At 42.2% G+C, this 14,718-nt stretch overlaps 1 protein-coding gene across 1 annotated transcript; it reads left to right on the top strand.

Annotated features, from left to right (window-relative positions):
* The first annotated feature begins 4,727 nt into the window (after positions 1-4,727).
* On the top strand, positions 4,728-10,853 carry smim13 (small integral membrane protein 13). Its single transcript, XM_010873529.5, has 2 exons — positions 4,728-5,250; positions 8,435-10,853. The coding sequence occupies exons 1-2, from the start codon at positions 5,175-5,177 to the stop codon at positions 8,623-8,625; spliced, it is 267 nt and encodes an 88-aa protein (XP_010871831.1). The 5' UTR covers positions 4,728-5,174; the 3' UTR covers positions 8,626-10,853.
* The last annotated feature ends 3,865 nt before the right edge of the window (positions 10,854-14,718 follow it).

Here is a 14,718-nt window from a genome sequence, read left to right as displayed (position 1 = left end):
TCGCGTACGAGCCCCAACCCCGGGCCTGGCTCCAGGGTGGGGCCCCGGCTGCGCTATACCGGGCGACGTCACGGAACTCAAAATTATTCTCATCATTAAGGGGGTTTTGATCTAAACATATTTGATAAACATAGTCCTGGCAGCAGGCAATATAAAAACAATACACCAGCAGACAAGTATGTTTGGAGTAGAAAGACAGACATCTGGACAGGCTGTTTAAAGCATGTTTGAAGTAATGTTTCTTTTGGGTCATAGACTTCTTTCAGTGTAAAGAAATGTCCAACATAAAGTAACAAAATCTGCTTCAGGTACATACATGAATCTTTAAAGGGTAAATACAAGGAAACGTATCTGCAGAGCTTCAATAGAACACCTTTACACTAAAGTAGGCAAGGCTCAAATGTGTCTACATCATTTAAATGAATTGTACAGTACATTTTGTATTGTGCCAACCTAAAGCATTCCATGACTTGTCATGCAGACCACAAGCTAGGTTTATGAGTGATTTTTCACTTATAATGAGCTGCATGTCAGCTCCCAGGAAAATATAATTATCACTGACAGGATGTTGATTATAGACAGACTCACAAGATCCTGCAACCACACCCTGTTGTATTGGTATGTGCTGCTGAAAAATAGAGATGGTTACTTGTTGGATAAAATGTTCTTAAGACATGTTGAACTAACATTGTATAGACAGCCTCATCTCGTAACCCTAAAAATGGAAATGAGTGGAGGTTTTCATGTGCAATGCCCTCCAAAATTATTACATGTATTTGAAAGGAACTATTTATTTCCTCATTAAGAAATAGGTTTTTCATTGAAAACAATCACCTCAACTAAAGGTCTGCTCCAGTTCCGCTCAAACATAACTGTCAGGATATAATGTTTTGCTCCAGGCTGCACCCATGGTTTGTTCAGTAGGAAGACGCTTGTTTGTTTTCCACACAAGGTCTAGACTGTCTGAGCTTCTCATGTGGTGTTAAAAGTCATGTCTGAACTTGGGTTTTCATTTTTAAATTGACACATCTGACAGTATTTGTCCAATATTTTTGCATATCCCTGTGTTTACTACAGATCTTACTTTTCGTTCTAATTTAATAAGCCTATTCACCTATGACAAGCAAACCAAATCTGAGTTATGAAATGTAATTGTTAAAATGCATTATCTTTGCCCTATATTAAGCTACTAACACTTAACTATTGAACCATTCAAGCTACAACATTACGATGTTCAGGCTTTCCTAAAGACAACATGACTACAATATTCATAAACAATTCATAAACTCTGCAAAACATTTGACACACCACTTTGCAACAGTTATGGCAGCACCACATCAGTTCATTTAGTTTTATAAAAAGGGTTTTTGATTTATTAATAGCATATTTTGTGAACTTATATATCTATTTCTGTTTTTTGTATAGTCCTGCTGTAGGTTGTGTGTCTGTCTTGGCTGGTGGGATGGGCCCTGTACAACGGACAAAGCTCAATTCATGTACGGCACTGTCCTCCAATGCCCTGGTGGACTCATGGGGTTGGGGGATTGCCCCACCTGGTGCCCAATGTCAGAAAAAGGTGTCGCCAAAGTTCCCCCTTGGATGGCCATATGGTAGATACAACATGATGAAGTGCTCCCTACAGTGGCCCACTGACCCAGTGTGCAAGAAAACATGATGAAGGTCCCTCTGGGTGCCCTTCCAGTGGAGAACATGTGATGAAGTGTTCTCTGGGTGCTCTTCCAGTGGAGAACATGTGATGAAGTGTTCTCTGGGGGCCCTTCCAGTGAAGAAAATATGATGCAGTGTCCTAGTGGGCGCCCTTCCAGTGGAGATAATGTGATGCAGTGCCAGGTAGGCTGCCCTACTTGCTAGAACATTTGTTGGCCTCTATGTGCTCCTAAATGCAAGACAATGTGCCCTCATGGGATGCCTCTATGGTAGAAAATGCCCTCCTGGTGGCCCCTGTTTTTTTTTAAAACAGTTCAGTTGCAGCATGATTCTACCTCTATTTAATTTCTGTTTGGAGCTAATAAACTCATCCAGACAGGTTTTACAACCGTATGTAGATGTTAAAAAGTTAGCATGAAGAAGTTTAACGTATATTTAGAAAGAAGAAAACATGTAAAAAATGTCTGGATCAGATTAGGATTTCCAAAAGAGAGTGGAATACCACTTTATTTTTGGTACAAATCTCACACACACACACTCAAAAAATGTATAACATTTTGCCTAACCCCAGTAACATGACATTGATGTTCTGTTTAGGTCTACAGGATTACAGGTCTCACATCTTGTTGTACCAAAGTTACCAGCTGTCAGTTACCAACAGAACCATGTCAGTACACTGTCATAACCTAGGAGCCAAAAACAATAAAGACTTGCCTAAAACAACACAATAACTGTGTACTTAAAACAAAATTGCAGAAAATGTACAAAGCATCCAACAATCTCAGATGTGGGTATAGCACTCTCTGCTGGACAGATACAAACTGAAACGAGCAGTTCTTTTAACATTATTTAGGCAAACACATTTACCCTCTAACTCAATGTTTCTCAACCCTGCTCCTGGACGCCCCATGGCCCTGAATGTTTGGAGCTCAATGTTGAATCCAGCGTCAGAAAGATGGGTCTCTATTGAACTCCAGCCACGGGAGCGACGTTTTTTAACAGCCTACTTAATTTTGTCATGTCTTTCGTTTGTATATCCAGGACTTTAAACTCATAGACAGTCAGTGCAAAGTTGGGTAGTTTGGTCAGGGTGGGTTGGCCCCCTTTTGCAACATCTGGGTTCCTTTCACTGCATGCCAACGTCTTCTATTCTGGATGGGCCTAGGGCCCTCCTTTTTAAGACATTATATAAAAGTATCCCTTTGAAGTGATGTGGACTATACTTGTAGAGCTTAGAGTTGTGTACTGTGCTTATGTACACTCACCTAAAGGATTATTAGGAACACCTGTTGAATTTCTCATTAATGCAATTATCTAATCAACCAATCACATGGCAGTTGCTTCAATGCATTTAGGGGTGTGGTCCTGGTCAAGACAATCTCCTGAACTCCAAACTGAATGTCAGAATGGGAAAGAAAGGTGATTTGAGCAATTTTGAGCGTGGCATGGTTGTTGGTGCCAGACGGGCCGGTCTGAGTATTTCACAATCTGCTCAGTTACTGGGATTCTCACGCAGAACCATTTCTAGGGTTTACAAAGAATGGTGTGAAAAGGGAAAAACATCCAGTATGCCGCAGTCCTGTGGGCGAAAATGCCTTGTTGATGCTAGAGGTCAGAGGAGAATGGGCCGACTGATTCAAGCTGATAGAAGAGCAACTTTGACTGAAATAACCACTCGTTACAACCGAGGTATGCAGCAAAGCATTTGTGAAGCCACAACACGCACAACCTTGAGGCGGATGGGCTACAACAGCAGAAGACCCCACCGGGTACCACTCATCTCCACTACAAATAGGAAAAAGAGGCTACAATTTGCACGAGCTCACCAAAATTGGACAGTTGAAGACTGGAAGAATGTTGCCTGGTCTGATGAGTCTCGATTTCTGTTGAGACATTCAGATGGTAGAGTCAGAATTTGGCGTAAACAGAATGAGAACATGGATCCATCATGCCTTGTTACCACTGTGCAGGCTGGTGGTGGTGTAATGGTATGGGGGATGTTTTCTTGGCACACTTTAGGCCCCTTAGTACAAATTGGGCATTGTTTAAATGCCACGGCCTACCTGAGCATTGTTTCTGACCATGTCCATCCCTTTAGGACCACCATGTACCCCTCCTCTGATGGCTACTTCCAGCAGGATAATGCACCATGTCACAAAGCTCGAATAATTTCAAATTGGTTTCTTGAACATGACAATGAGTTCACTGTACTGAAATGGCCCCCACAGTCACTAGATCTCAACCCAATAGAGCATCTTTGGGATGTGGTGGAACGGGAGCTTCGTGCCCTGGATGTGCATCCCACAAATCTCCATCAACTGCAAGATCATCAACTATCCTATCAATATGGGCCAACATTTCTAAAGAATGCTTTCAGCACCTTGTTGAATCAATGCCACATAGAATTAAGGCAGTTCTGAAGGCGAAAGGGGGTCAAACACAGTATTAGTATGGTGTTCCTAATAATCCTTTAGGTGAGTGTATATTATAGTGTGCTGTGTCACCCTATGTGCTGTAAATCCTAGTTTGAGTCGGATGGCATCCCGCTCTGACTTTGGTTCCACAACCTATTCTGACTTTGGACTGGTTCTCTGGTTGTACATGCTACCTTATGAACAATTGCTTTTGTGCGCGGTCTGTTGTGTCCAGGCTTCTGACTACTGGACTATCCAGTTTACCAAAGTTGGTGGCAGCCTTTTCTCTGTCCAGTAATGGCTCCACTTACTACTCCACCTACTGCATCAATTAATATTTTAGGCAACCCTGCACTGTATCAATTTATATATTTGTATGATTTCATATGGTGTAATTTATTTATTTCTTGCTGAGTGTTGTCTTGTAATTGTTATGACTTTGGCCAGGTTGTCATTGTAAATGAGAATTGTTTCGTAGGTGGTTAAATAAATATTCAATAGTTCTACCAGCAGATACTATTAACAAAATGTAATAATTGCATCACACTGTAATAAAGTAACGTATGTGGATAATGATTTATTCCACGTTAGGTGGAAATGGAGTACCTATTGGTGCAATGGACTACAGTAACCGAAATGCACCTGGGTTGTCAGTCAACAACGTAGACTAATTTGAGACCACCAATTTTGTGGTCACTCTTGTACTTTTTATCAAATGTAATTGTTCAGGTCGCAATAATGTAGATATTAACGATATTTATCCGACACTGATACCTATCCGTCCGTGAATTTGGCAGTGCTAACTGTCGTTGTTGGCATTTTTGCAGGCGGCTAGATTGTGAAGACAGCTAACCGCATCACGACACCATCAGCAATGTCTTGGGGGGTTGTTTTCCTTCACCGGATAACAACTGTTAGTTAGTAGCTATCCTCCACCCATGTTGAAGCTTAAGATTGTGTTGTAACTTTTTTCTGTGGCAAACACACTGAAGAATATTAGGGAGCTACTGTTACGTTAAACATCTGTTTTCTTTTACTTGTTTACTAGAGCAGGTTAGCTACTGTAGCTAGCTAGCACTGACAAGAAGACAAATGTGGCAAAGCGTCGGTCTCACTGTGTTAGTAATTGTGGCCACCCTGGTGTTCGCGTTACTATTCATGGTTTTTGGTAAGTGTTAACAATACGTATACATACAGTATTGCATACTTGTTTTAGGTTGGGTAGAATTGGCCTAAGTAATATTATTTGTATGTTCTGCTATGTAAGATATCACTTACCTGCGAATTGTATCAGCAAACGTTTAGTTCGTTAGCTAGCTTTGCAATTGCAGTTAGCTACTGTACATAAGTGCAACATCATGGCAAGCACTAGTTTGCTTGAAGGTCTAGTTGCTAGCTAGCTGTCTTGCGTTAGTGGGTAGTGACATAGCTTGTCTATTTCTTCACTCTTTAGGAACAGTAAATGTAACGTTGGGTGACCACTCTCTAGGAAGATCAACTTTGTTTGTCACGATTATCTCCCAACTATAAGAAATGAATACATTCATTCTGCTGTTAGGGGTTTGTACTGACTACACAGTAGCTTGCACCTGTTTTTAGCTAAGCTCCTTACAGCTGTTATTCATTTAATCAGTTTACATCGTGGATGAATAACTATCAGTTGAATATATTTCTGGTTATTAGCTGCAGTACCTGTCCTCCACCAACGTTGAAACTAAGTGAACAGAATTGTCTTGCAACATCACCCATTCTCCTATTTTTATCCTTTAAAATGGGAGGAGCCTTTACGAAGTCATGACGTGGTTATGACACGACTTTCATAATCTCTTTGTTGGCTAGATTTTGACCTCTAATAGCCCTATCTGGCTTACATTATCCCAAAATGCAGTTGTCAATTTATGGAATGACAAATGTCAGTAAAAGGTTTGTTTGATGAGTTAATAATTTAAAAGGAGAGTGAAATATAAACTGTTTAATCATTTCCTTTTGCCTACTACAAGCCAACAAAATAACTACCATTTATCATTTACTCACCCTTTATTTTATCAACCCCTCACTTTAACTATTTTCTTGGGCCTGTAACAGTTGAATAATTTAACCTGTTCTTATATATTTCCCATTTTCCTCATGTAAGATATCCCATTTTCATCGTGTCATATTAGAAGGGTGTGTCTAAACTACCTGGGCAGTATCTGATACCCCTTTGACTAATTGTGCGCAACAAACACTGCAACCGTCTGTTGGGACCAATACTATCATAGCCACTAGATGTCAGTGAGATTACTCTTAAAACGAAGCTATAGTTTACCTAGATAGCTAGCTATATACTTTGACTTAACCGTTGTCTTATTGTGATTGTTTGGTAGCCACAATGGGGTCATACAATCAAATTGTAACTGATACGCGTTTTAGCCGAGGAAATAGAGCAAGTATGAAGCCAATATCAGAACATGGATCGGAATCGTTAGCTACCCCTTCAAGGACACAGTGTTACCGTGGCATACTTCATGAAGAAAATAGGAAATTGATAAATTATTCAACAGTTCAAGTGCTGAGAAAATAGTAAAAGTAAGGTGTTAAAATATAAAGGGTGAGTAAATGATAAATGGAAAAGTAAATGTTTTGGGAGGGGTTGTAGCAGGCAAAGGGAATAATTAGTTAATTTCATATTTCACTATCTTTTTAAATAATTTACTCATCAACCTTTTACTGACATCTGTAATTCCTGGGGTTCCATATACACCCACTGCTGCATGGTATATACTATGACTCAAATGTATTTACATTTATATAGAGTTGTCCAGTGATCCAAGCCCCTTGCTCTGGTTCACATGCATGTACTGCTGGAGCTCGGGTTAGAATTCAGCCCACCTCTTAATCTCATCATTATCATCCAGATAATAAGCCAGACAAGAGACAACCATGCCATCTCGATGTTAGGAATTTAGAGTCAGATCTGCCCACCTTGTTCTACATATTTGCGGTGGAGCTGTCTGAAAATTAACATTTTAAGACTTAAGTTCTTGAAAGGAGAGAAGGCATACAGTGCATTCGGGACGTATTCAGATCCTTTCACTTTTTGTTACATTACTGCCTTATTCTAAAATTTATTAAATAGATTTTTTTCCTCATCAATCTACACACAGTATTGACATAATGGCTAAGCGAAAACGTATTTTGAAATGTAAGCAAATTCATTTTAACAATTGGAGAACACATTTTAACTTAATTTAATTGGAAGGAGTTTTGCAACCACCAACACCTCCTAGACCTGGCTGCCTGGCTGGACCAAGGAATGGGAGAACCTTCCGGAAGTACAACCCTCTCTGCAGCACTGCCACTATCAGGCCTTTATGGTTGTGTGGAATCCACTCCTCAGTAAAAGGCACATGAAGTAGTCTGCTTGTAGTTTGCCAAAGGGCACCTAAAGGACTCAGACCATGAAAAACTTGATTCTTTGGTCTGATGAAATCAAAATTTAACACCACAAATCACCTATGGTGAAGCGTGGTGATGGCAGCATAATAAGGTGGGGGTGTTTTTCAGCGGCAGGGATTGAAAGACTAGTCAGGGTTGAAGGGAAAGATGAATGGGGCAAAATAAAGACAGCTCCTTGATGAAGACCAGGTCAAAAGCACTCAGGACTTCACACTGGGGCAACAAACATAAGCAGACAGCCAAGACAACACAGGAGAGGCTTCAGGACAAGTCTGTAAATGTCTGAGTGGCCCAGCTGGAGCCTGGACTTGCTCCCAGTCTAACATCCGCTGAAAGGCTGCCTAAGGTGCTTCAACCAAGTGCTGAGTGAAGGGGTCTGAATACTTAAGTAAATGTGTATTTTTTAAAATTAATTTCAAAACATTGAAACATTGTTTTCTTGGGGTATTATGTGTATGTTGATGAGAGGAAAAATAAATAAATGTAATCCGTTTTAGAACAAGGTTATTTCACTAGAGCTGTGTTTCCCAATCCCGGTCCTCCGGACCCAAAGGGGTGCATGTTTTTGTTTTGGTCCTAGCCCTCACACCTGTATCAAATGTTGGTCTGCCACTTACACACATAATAAACATATGATCAAGTCTTGAATCATGCATGTGAGTGCTAAGGCAAAAACCAAAACCCTATTGGGTCCTGAGGACCAGGATTTGGAAACACTGTACTAGAGAGATCGCTGACTGTGTTAAGAAAATGGAATTAAGTGAAACCACTTGGTTCAATTTGTTATTTTCCAAGTAAACAAATTCAAATTCAAATAATTACAAATTCAGTAATTACAACGTAGCAATAGTTTGATCATACCTACATTCTTCACAACTTTTTATTCAGTGATGTTGGTCTGTTTGGCCCCTCAGGTTGGTATGTAGTCTGGCAGCTCTTCCTGTCCAAGTTCAAGTTCCTGCGTGAGATGGTGGGCGACACAGGTTCTCCGCAGGCCGAGACCCAGCCGTCCCAAGCCAAGAGCGAGCGTACCTCTCCTCCAACTCCACGCCAGAGGCCCAAGACTGCCCGGCAGAGGGTTGTTCCTCCAGATAGCACTACATAGACAAAGCCGCATCCAAACCTCTTTCTGCCACACCCTTTTTAATTCACAGATGGGTACATGCTCTCTTGAAATGCCCCAGGTGTGGTCTTATAGGAATAGAACAGACTTGGAACGGCTAGTCCTGGATATCTGACTGGTAGAACTGTGGGTACACGTGCAGTGGTTTCCTGGTGTTATGATGGAAGGCTTCATGATTATGTAGAATGTTCATTCAAAAACACTAACCGATGTGGCTCATGCAAAGGAATGTGTTGTAATGTTACTCAAGTTGATTTGACAAATCACAGAACTTATTGATGGGTTAACTTGCTGCTTCGACTTCCCACGGTTATACTTCCTGTTTAGCTCCTGTGGGTACACTTTCAACGGCCACCGATCCGCCCATTTTGCCATCGAGTTGAGCAAGGGCCGCCTGTTCTAGTTGTTCTATTTCTATGTGCGCATCATTGTGTGTGAAAAGCACGAGGGCCGTCTTCGGCCCCTCTTGTTCACCACACACCGGTCCTACCAGGAACCAGGGGGGGAAGGAATAAAACACACTGTCCATCTGGTATGTAGGATCTGTGGGCACTCCTTCCCTCCCTGATCCATCCCTCCATTCTGCACTACCTACTGACCTCCTCTGTGTCCAGACTTGATACTCTAGGCTGCTTCCTATGTAGCACCTTGTTCCATGTACATTATAGGACACTGCTTTGGACCAGGGACCTCCCTGTGGGCCTTCCCTGAGGATGTTCCCTGTGTCAAAAATAGTGTACTGTATGGGAAATAGCATCTGGGACATAGTCCTTCTCTGATCCTAGACATGCTCTTCTCACTAGACTAGGTGTAGCTACTGATGTTATAAAGGGACAAGCCATCACAGCACATTTGATATGTCATTTGTTCAAGTTCCAAATATATTTAACTGTTCATTGGTTGTGTGCTGAGCAGCATGTCAGGTCTCTTCCCTGGCCTTCACTGACACCCTACAACACGGTCAGCTCTGACTGACTGACACCGCAACATGGTCGGCTCTGACTGGCTGACACCGCAACATGGTCGGCTCTGACTGGCTGACACCGCAACATGGTCGGCTCTGACTGGCTGACACCGCAACATGGTCGGCTTTGACTGGTTGACACCGCAACACAGTCGGCTCTGACTGGCTGACACCGCAACATGGTCGGCTCTGACTGGCTGACACCGCAACATGGTCGGCTCTGACTGGCTGACACCGCAACATGGTCGGCTCTGACTGGCTGACACCGCAACATGGTCGGCTTTGACTGGTTGACACCGCAACACAGTCGGCTCTGACTGGTTGACACCGCAACACAGTCGGCTCTGACTGGTTGACACCGCAACACAGTCGGCTCTGAATGGTTGACATCGCAACTCGGTCGGCTCTGACTGGCTGACACTGCAACATGGTCGGCTCTGACTGGCTGACACTGGCTGGTTGTTTTGCTGCTGACACCTACATAGGGGATTTCTGTCTCTGTTCACAAAAAGGTGTGAATTCTCTCGTGACTGTGTGTTTTTGAACGTGGATACATTAGCACATACGTGAGTTTGTAGCAAAGCCTATTTTTCACAAATAACTGACAACTGTTGTATCATGAACTTGTAACGTTTATGTTCATAGGCACACAAAATCAACTGTTTTTGAAAAGGAAGGAAAACAGAATTAAACATTTTGTATGAACTGACAACCGAAGTACTTTGATGCATGTTAATTTCACTATTTCTAACAAGTGCAATGATAGGAATGATTTATTCCATTGTATCGTTGGTCAGAACAGGCATGGGTATGTTACGTCCGTAAGTTATTGTTACATCACCAAGACTATGTCTATACGCTGTCTGCGTCAGGGGTCTCTGGGAGGAGTGCAGATTTTGGGTCACCTTTTGAATCCCAATGAATATGATTTTATAGACACAGGGCACACCTGATCCTAGATCTGCACTCCTTACTCTGTTTAATGCCAGAGGCCCCGTAGCTCTGCAAAAAGCCTAACTAATGGGCTAACTCATTGCTCTGGCTAGCTAATGTTCCAGGGATGCTTACCAGGGTGTGTTCCCTAGCAACCAGTAGGACGAGAAGAACAAATACGATGACAACCTGACCTGAACTTGTCCTGTATGAAACATTTCTTTTTGTTTTCCATTGCATTATACTTAGCTACGGTAAGCACTAATGAATACACCCCTACATGATAACATAATAGGATACATATTTTCCCCTCCATTTTTTGCATCTCAGTATCTCATTGCTGTTGCTAGCTGGCCTCCCCGAGGTGCTAACTGGGTCATGTTCATTAGGACATCAAACATAAGGAAATAAATGGCGATGGGGAGGGAGCTTTTGGTTAAAACCAATTACATTGCTCCACCGTGTGTACTAATGAATATGACCCTGGGCTTCATGCTTGCAGCATAAGGCCCTCCACAGTGGTATTTAACCTCTTCTTTTGCCTATCTTGATGTCATCATCCTTGTAGTTTGGTACACAGCCTCTGATCCAGTTATTAGCCTATAGCTGTATTACGTAAAACAAGTCACTTCTTTATGTAATGGATTGACATGTAACTGTCCAAATAAAATTTTGGCCTATTTCTGTACCATGCATACCTTTCATAATAAATATATTTCTTGAAAACTATAGAAATTAATTTCTTTAAATTGCATTGTTGAAAAGCATTAATACCTGATGTTATGCCACACGTTTATTGATTCATCACAGTTTCTGTGTGCTATATTATAATAAAACTACCCTTTTACCAGGTAGGACTTGAGAACAAATTCAGGGACAGAAACTTGCACGTTGCTGTCACAAGGATTCAATTTATTAACCTTTTGGTCACTGGTCAGATGCCCTAATCGCTGGGCAACACTGCTGTGTCTGTATTTAGATTTTTACATGTAAACGGTATAGTCAAATATAAACTGGGGTTTGGTTTCCTTGCCCTAACACTCTGTTTCCAGGGCCTGAACACCAGGGAGCACTGTTACCCTTCATGGCATGGTGATGGCACAAATCAGTGTTCCAGACGTGTCAAAGGGAGTTTGTAAAAGTTTAAAACCAGCCAGCCTGCATTTACCGTTGCTGTATTTCAAATGCCTGATGTAGGATAAAACACTTTACTCATATTTAATATTGGTAGCTTTTGTTTCATTGAAATGGCTGGAAAATACAGAATTGTGCTTAGAACCCAGAAGAGTACCCCCTTACAGGCCATCCCAACTTTTCTCAGTTTCCTCCAGTTTAACATTTTAGGATGAGATGAGGTCCTGGTCCACACCTGCGGATTACCTGATTTGGGGGGCCCGTTGCTGTCCCTGTCCTTGTCCACCTGGTCATACTTTTGACCTAGTCTAAAATCAAATAGCCTCTGGATTTAGCCCAGAGAAATGTATTAATTATTCCAATTGGACTATTGGATATCTCACCCGGCACAGCCAGAAGAGGACTGGTCACCCCTCTGAGCCTGGGTCCTTTCTAGGTTTCTTCCTAAAATTCGGCCTTCTTAGGGAGTTTTTCCTAGCCACTGAAATTCAACACTACTGTTGTTTGCTCCTTGGGGTTTAAGGCCGGGTGTCTCTGTAAAGCACTTTGTGACAACTGCTGTTGTAAAAAGGGCTTTATAAATATGATTGATTGATTGATCCCAGCACCACTTTCAGCAGCATCTGGTCTCCCATCCTGCGACCGAAGAGGACCTACATTTTATTTCATCAGTGCCAAACACAGCCGACAAACGTCAAATCCTAAACATCCAGCCACCGTTCCTTTTCCAACAGATGCTGCTAATGGGAAAACTTTGGAAGAAAATGGTCTTTAAGGCTTTATGCTGTCATACCTTAAATAGACCCTAGTGAATATACTATCCTCTCAGCTCTGGCAGTGTGTTTTGAGGGCTACTGTGCTGCCTGCAGCTGGGCTGTTTTAAAGAGCAGCAAGACCCATGCTGAGTAGCGAAGAAGCTGTAATTTCAGAGCCTGCAAATACTTCACAGGAAATGGTTGTGGTAAGCCAAGGAAATGACATCGACTCTCCGTCTGTTACTCTTTCAAATTCTATATGTAGAGCTAAACCCAAGCTAGAATTATTTTCCACTGTTTTGTAGTGATTCTTCACTAAACAGGCTCATATGCTCATCACTCATACAACCATCTATTTTACCTACTGAAGATCCAGAAATACAGTGTAGCCAAGTACCTGTTTGAAGGTCCTCATCAGGCTTAGTCAGTTTATAATCGAGGAGTGTGAACAACTACTAAGGGGAAGGGAAATCTATATTCTTTCCTGAGCAACTAACTTGCCTAAGTGCCCCACTTTAATGAAAAGACTACATTGTAGCTGGAGTGCAGTAGAACTTTAATGCAGCTGAGAATACTGCATCTAAAAGGCATTTTTTTGCAGCAATGATTTTGCGTTTGACACTATTTAAAGTGTATAGACTGCTTACAGGGTAATGTTCTATTTACTTGTTCAGATGAACTGTCCTTTTAAATGAAGTACAACGCCAAAGTTTTTCTGCAATTACTGCATCCTGAATACCACAGCCAACTGCAGTTACTGTAATTTTACTGCAGTAAATAAATTGTACAATTTTCTGTTATTAGACAAGGTCCAGTCGTACAAATTTCCTATGTGGCAAAGGTCTGAATAAATATTCCCATTTACTGATGTGATCACAGGGGGCAAATACTAACAGCCCCCAATGAAATAATTGTTTTTTTCTCCGGGCAACCCTGGTCTGTAATGAAACATTTCTAGGTCCTGATCTGGCCTGCGGACCACCAGTTGAGTATAGTAGTTGTAAGGAATAGAGCTCCACATGTGATGCTGCTCAGGACATGCTGTCCCGGGAGCAGTGCCACAGCAACTACTGACCAACTGACTTGAAATAGCTTGTTGTTCTCAAGGCTGCACCATTAACTGCTTGTTTCAGAACCAGTCATGAGATGTTCCTGGATGCCACTATTAGCTGAGGATAAATCAGTCCGGAATCTTGTCAGCCGGGACCTGAGACTGGGGGGGGAAGTCATCCTAGTAATTTACAGTGTCATTCCGCAGCCAAAAGCCATTCCGGAGCTGATTGCTTTTTTCTTCTTGTCCCCTGGGGTAGCAGTGAATGGAATGCAGTAGGCCATAAAACCACTGATGGCTTGTTAAGTGCCTGGCTCCGTGTGTTCGGAGCCCTCTTAATGAGGTTTTCTGATTGGGAGCTGATTTGGGGTTGATTTTCTTACCTGTTTTTCTGGCCAGGGGTACGGGCATCTTTCATAGACTTTTACAACCACTGCCTTAAAGCCATATGCTTTCTGCAGTATATTTCAGCCAGGCTGTAATAAGGCAGAGACAGGAGGAGGGATGGAAGGGGAAAAACAATGGTTTCTGAGATGTATTTTAAGGTCTGGTGTGCATATACAAACCACTGTGCCTTTCATTAGGTGCAGTTGCAGTGCAGAGCATGGCTCCATAATTCATGACCTAACTTATAGTTGACCAACAGCTGAGCTGAGGTTTGACCCTTAACCACTATGTTACGACATTTCCTAGAGGGCAGGTTCCCAACCCGGGGGAACTAGGGACCCTGGAGCCTCAGGCCTGTCTACAGGGTGAACTATGACCCCAAGGGACCAATGGCCTATCAAAAGGTGTCACCAGGACCAGTGGAAGTACATGAAAATGTTTGTGGGCTACAGGCTTATTGGTAAAATGCACATTCCATGGGTACTCAGTCTCAAGGCACAGCAAAATATTCAGTTAACAAACATTTCGGGAACTTCTTTTCTTGGTCAAAGAATGTGTCATGTTCTGTCCCCCCTTTCTTGGCAACATCCCTTGCACAACATCCCATAAAGAACGTGTTGGGGCTGGTACTCTAACATCAACGGGAATCCTTTCAACTGGCGCTGGCGTGCTGGCAGAGAAAAACATATTTTATTCAACCCACCACCCCCTTGGCTTACATGGTTTGCAAAATCCTTATTGAATATAACATGGATTGGAAAATGCCATGTGAGTATCCAGGAGGATAAGAAGTAAGGAGAGGTGACTTGTCTTGTTGGCATCCAATGCAATATATCTGCTAATAGGGATGC

Source organism: Esox lucius, chromosome 10 (assembly GCF_011004845.1).
Source record: "Esox lucius isolate fEsoLuc1 chromosome 10, fEsoLuc1.pri, whole genome shotgun sequence".
Classification (NCBI taxonomy): domain Eukaryota; kingdom Metazoa; phylum Chordata; class Actinopteri; order Esociformes; family Esocidae; genus Esox; species Esox lucius.
Note: the sequence above shows the minus strand (reverse complement) of the source record. Positions and strands in the feature narration are given on the sequence as shown.

What these genes read in the sequence shown, in the direction of transcription:
- smim13 (XM_010873529.5), top strand. Translation starts at nt 5,175, where the DNA reads ATGTGGCAAAGCGTCGGTCTCACTGTGTTAGTAATTGTGGCCACCCTG. An exon ending in GTTACTATTCATGGTTTTTG is followed by an intron (nt 5,251 to 8,434) that starts GTAAGTGTTAAC and finishes TTGGCCCCTCAG; the next exon opens with GTTGGTATGTAGTCTGGCAG.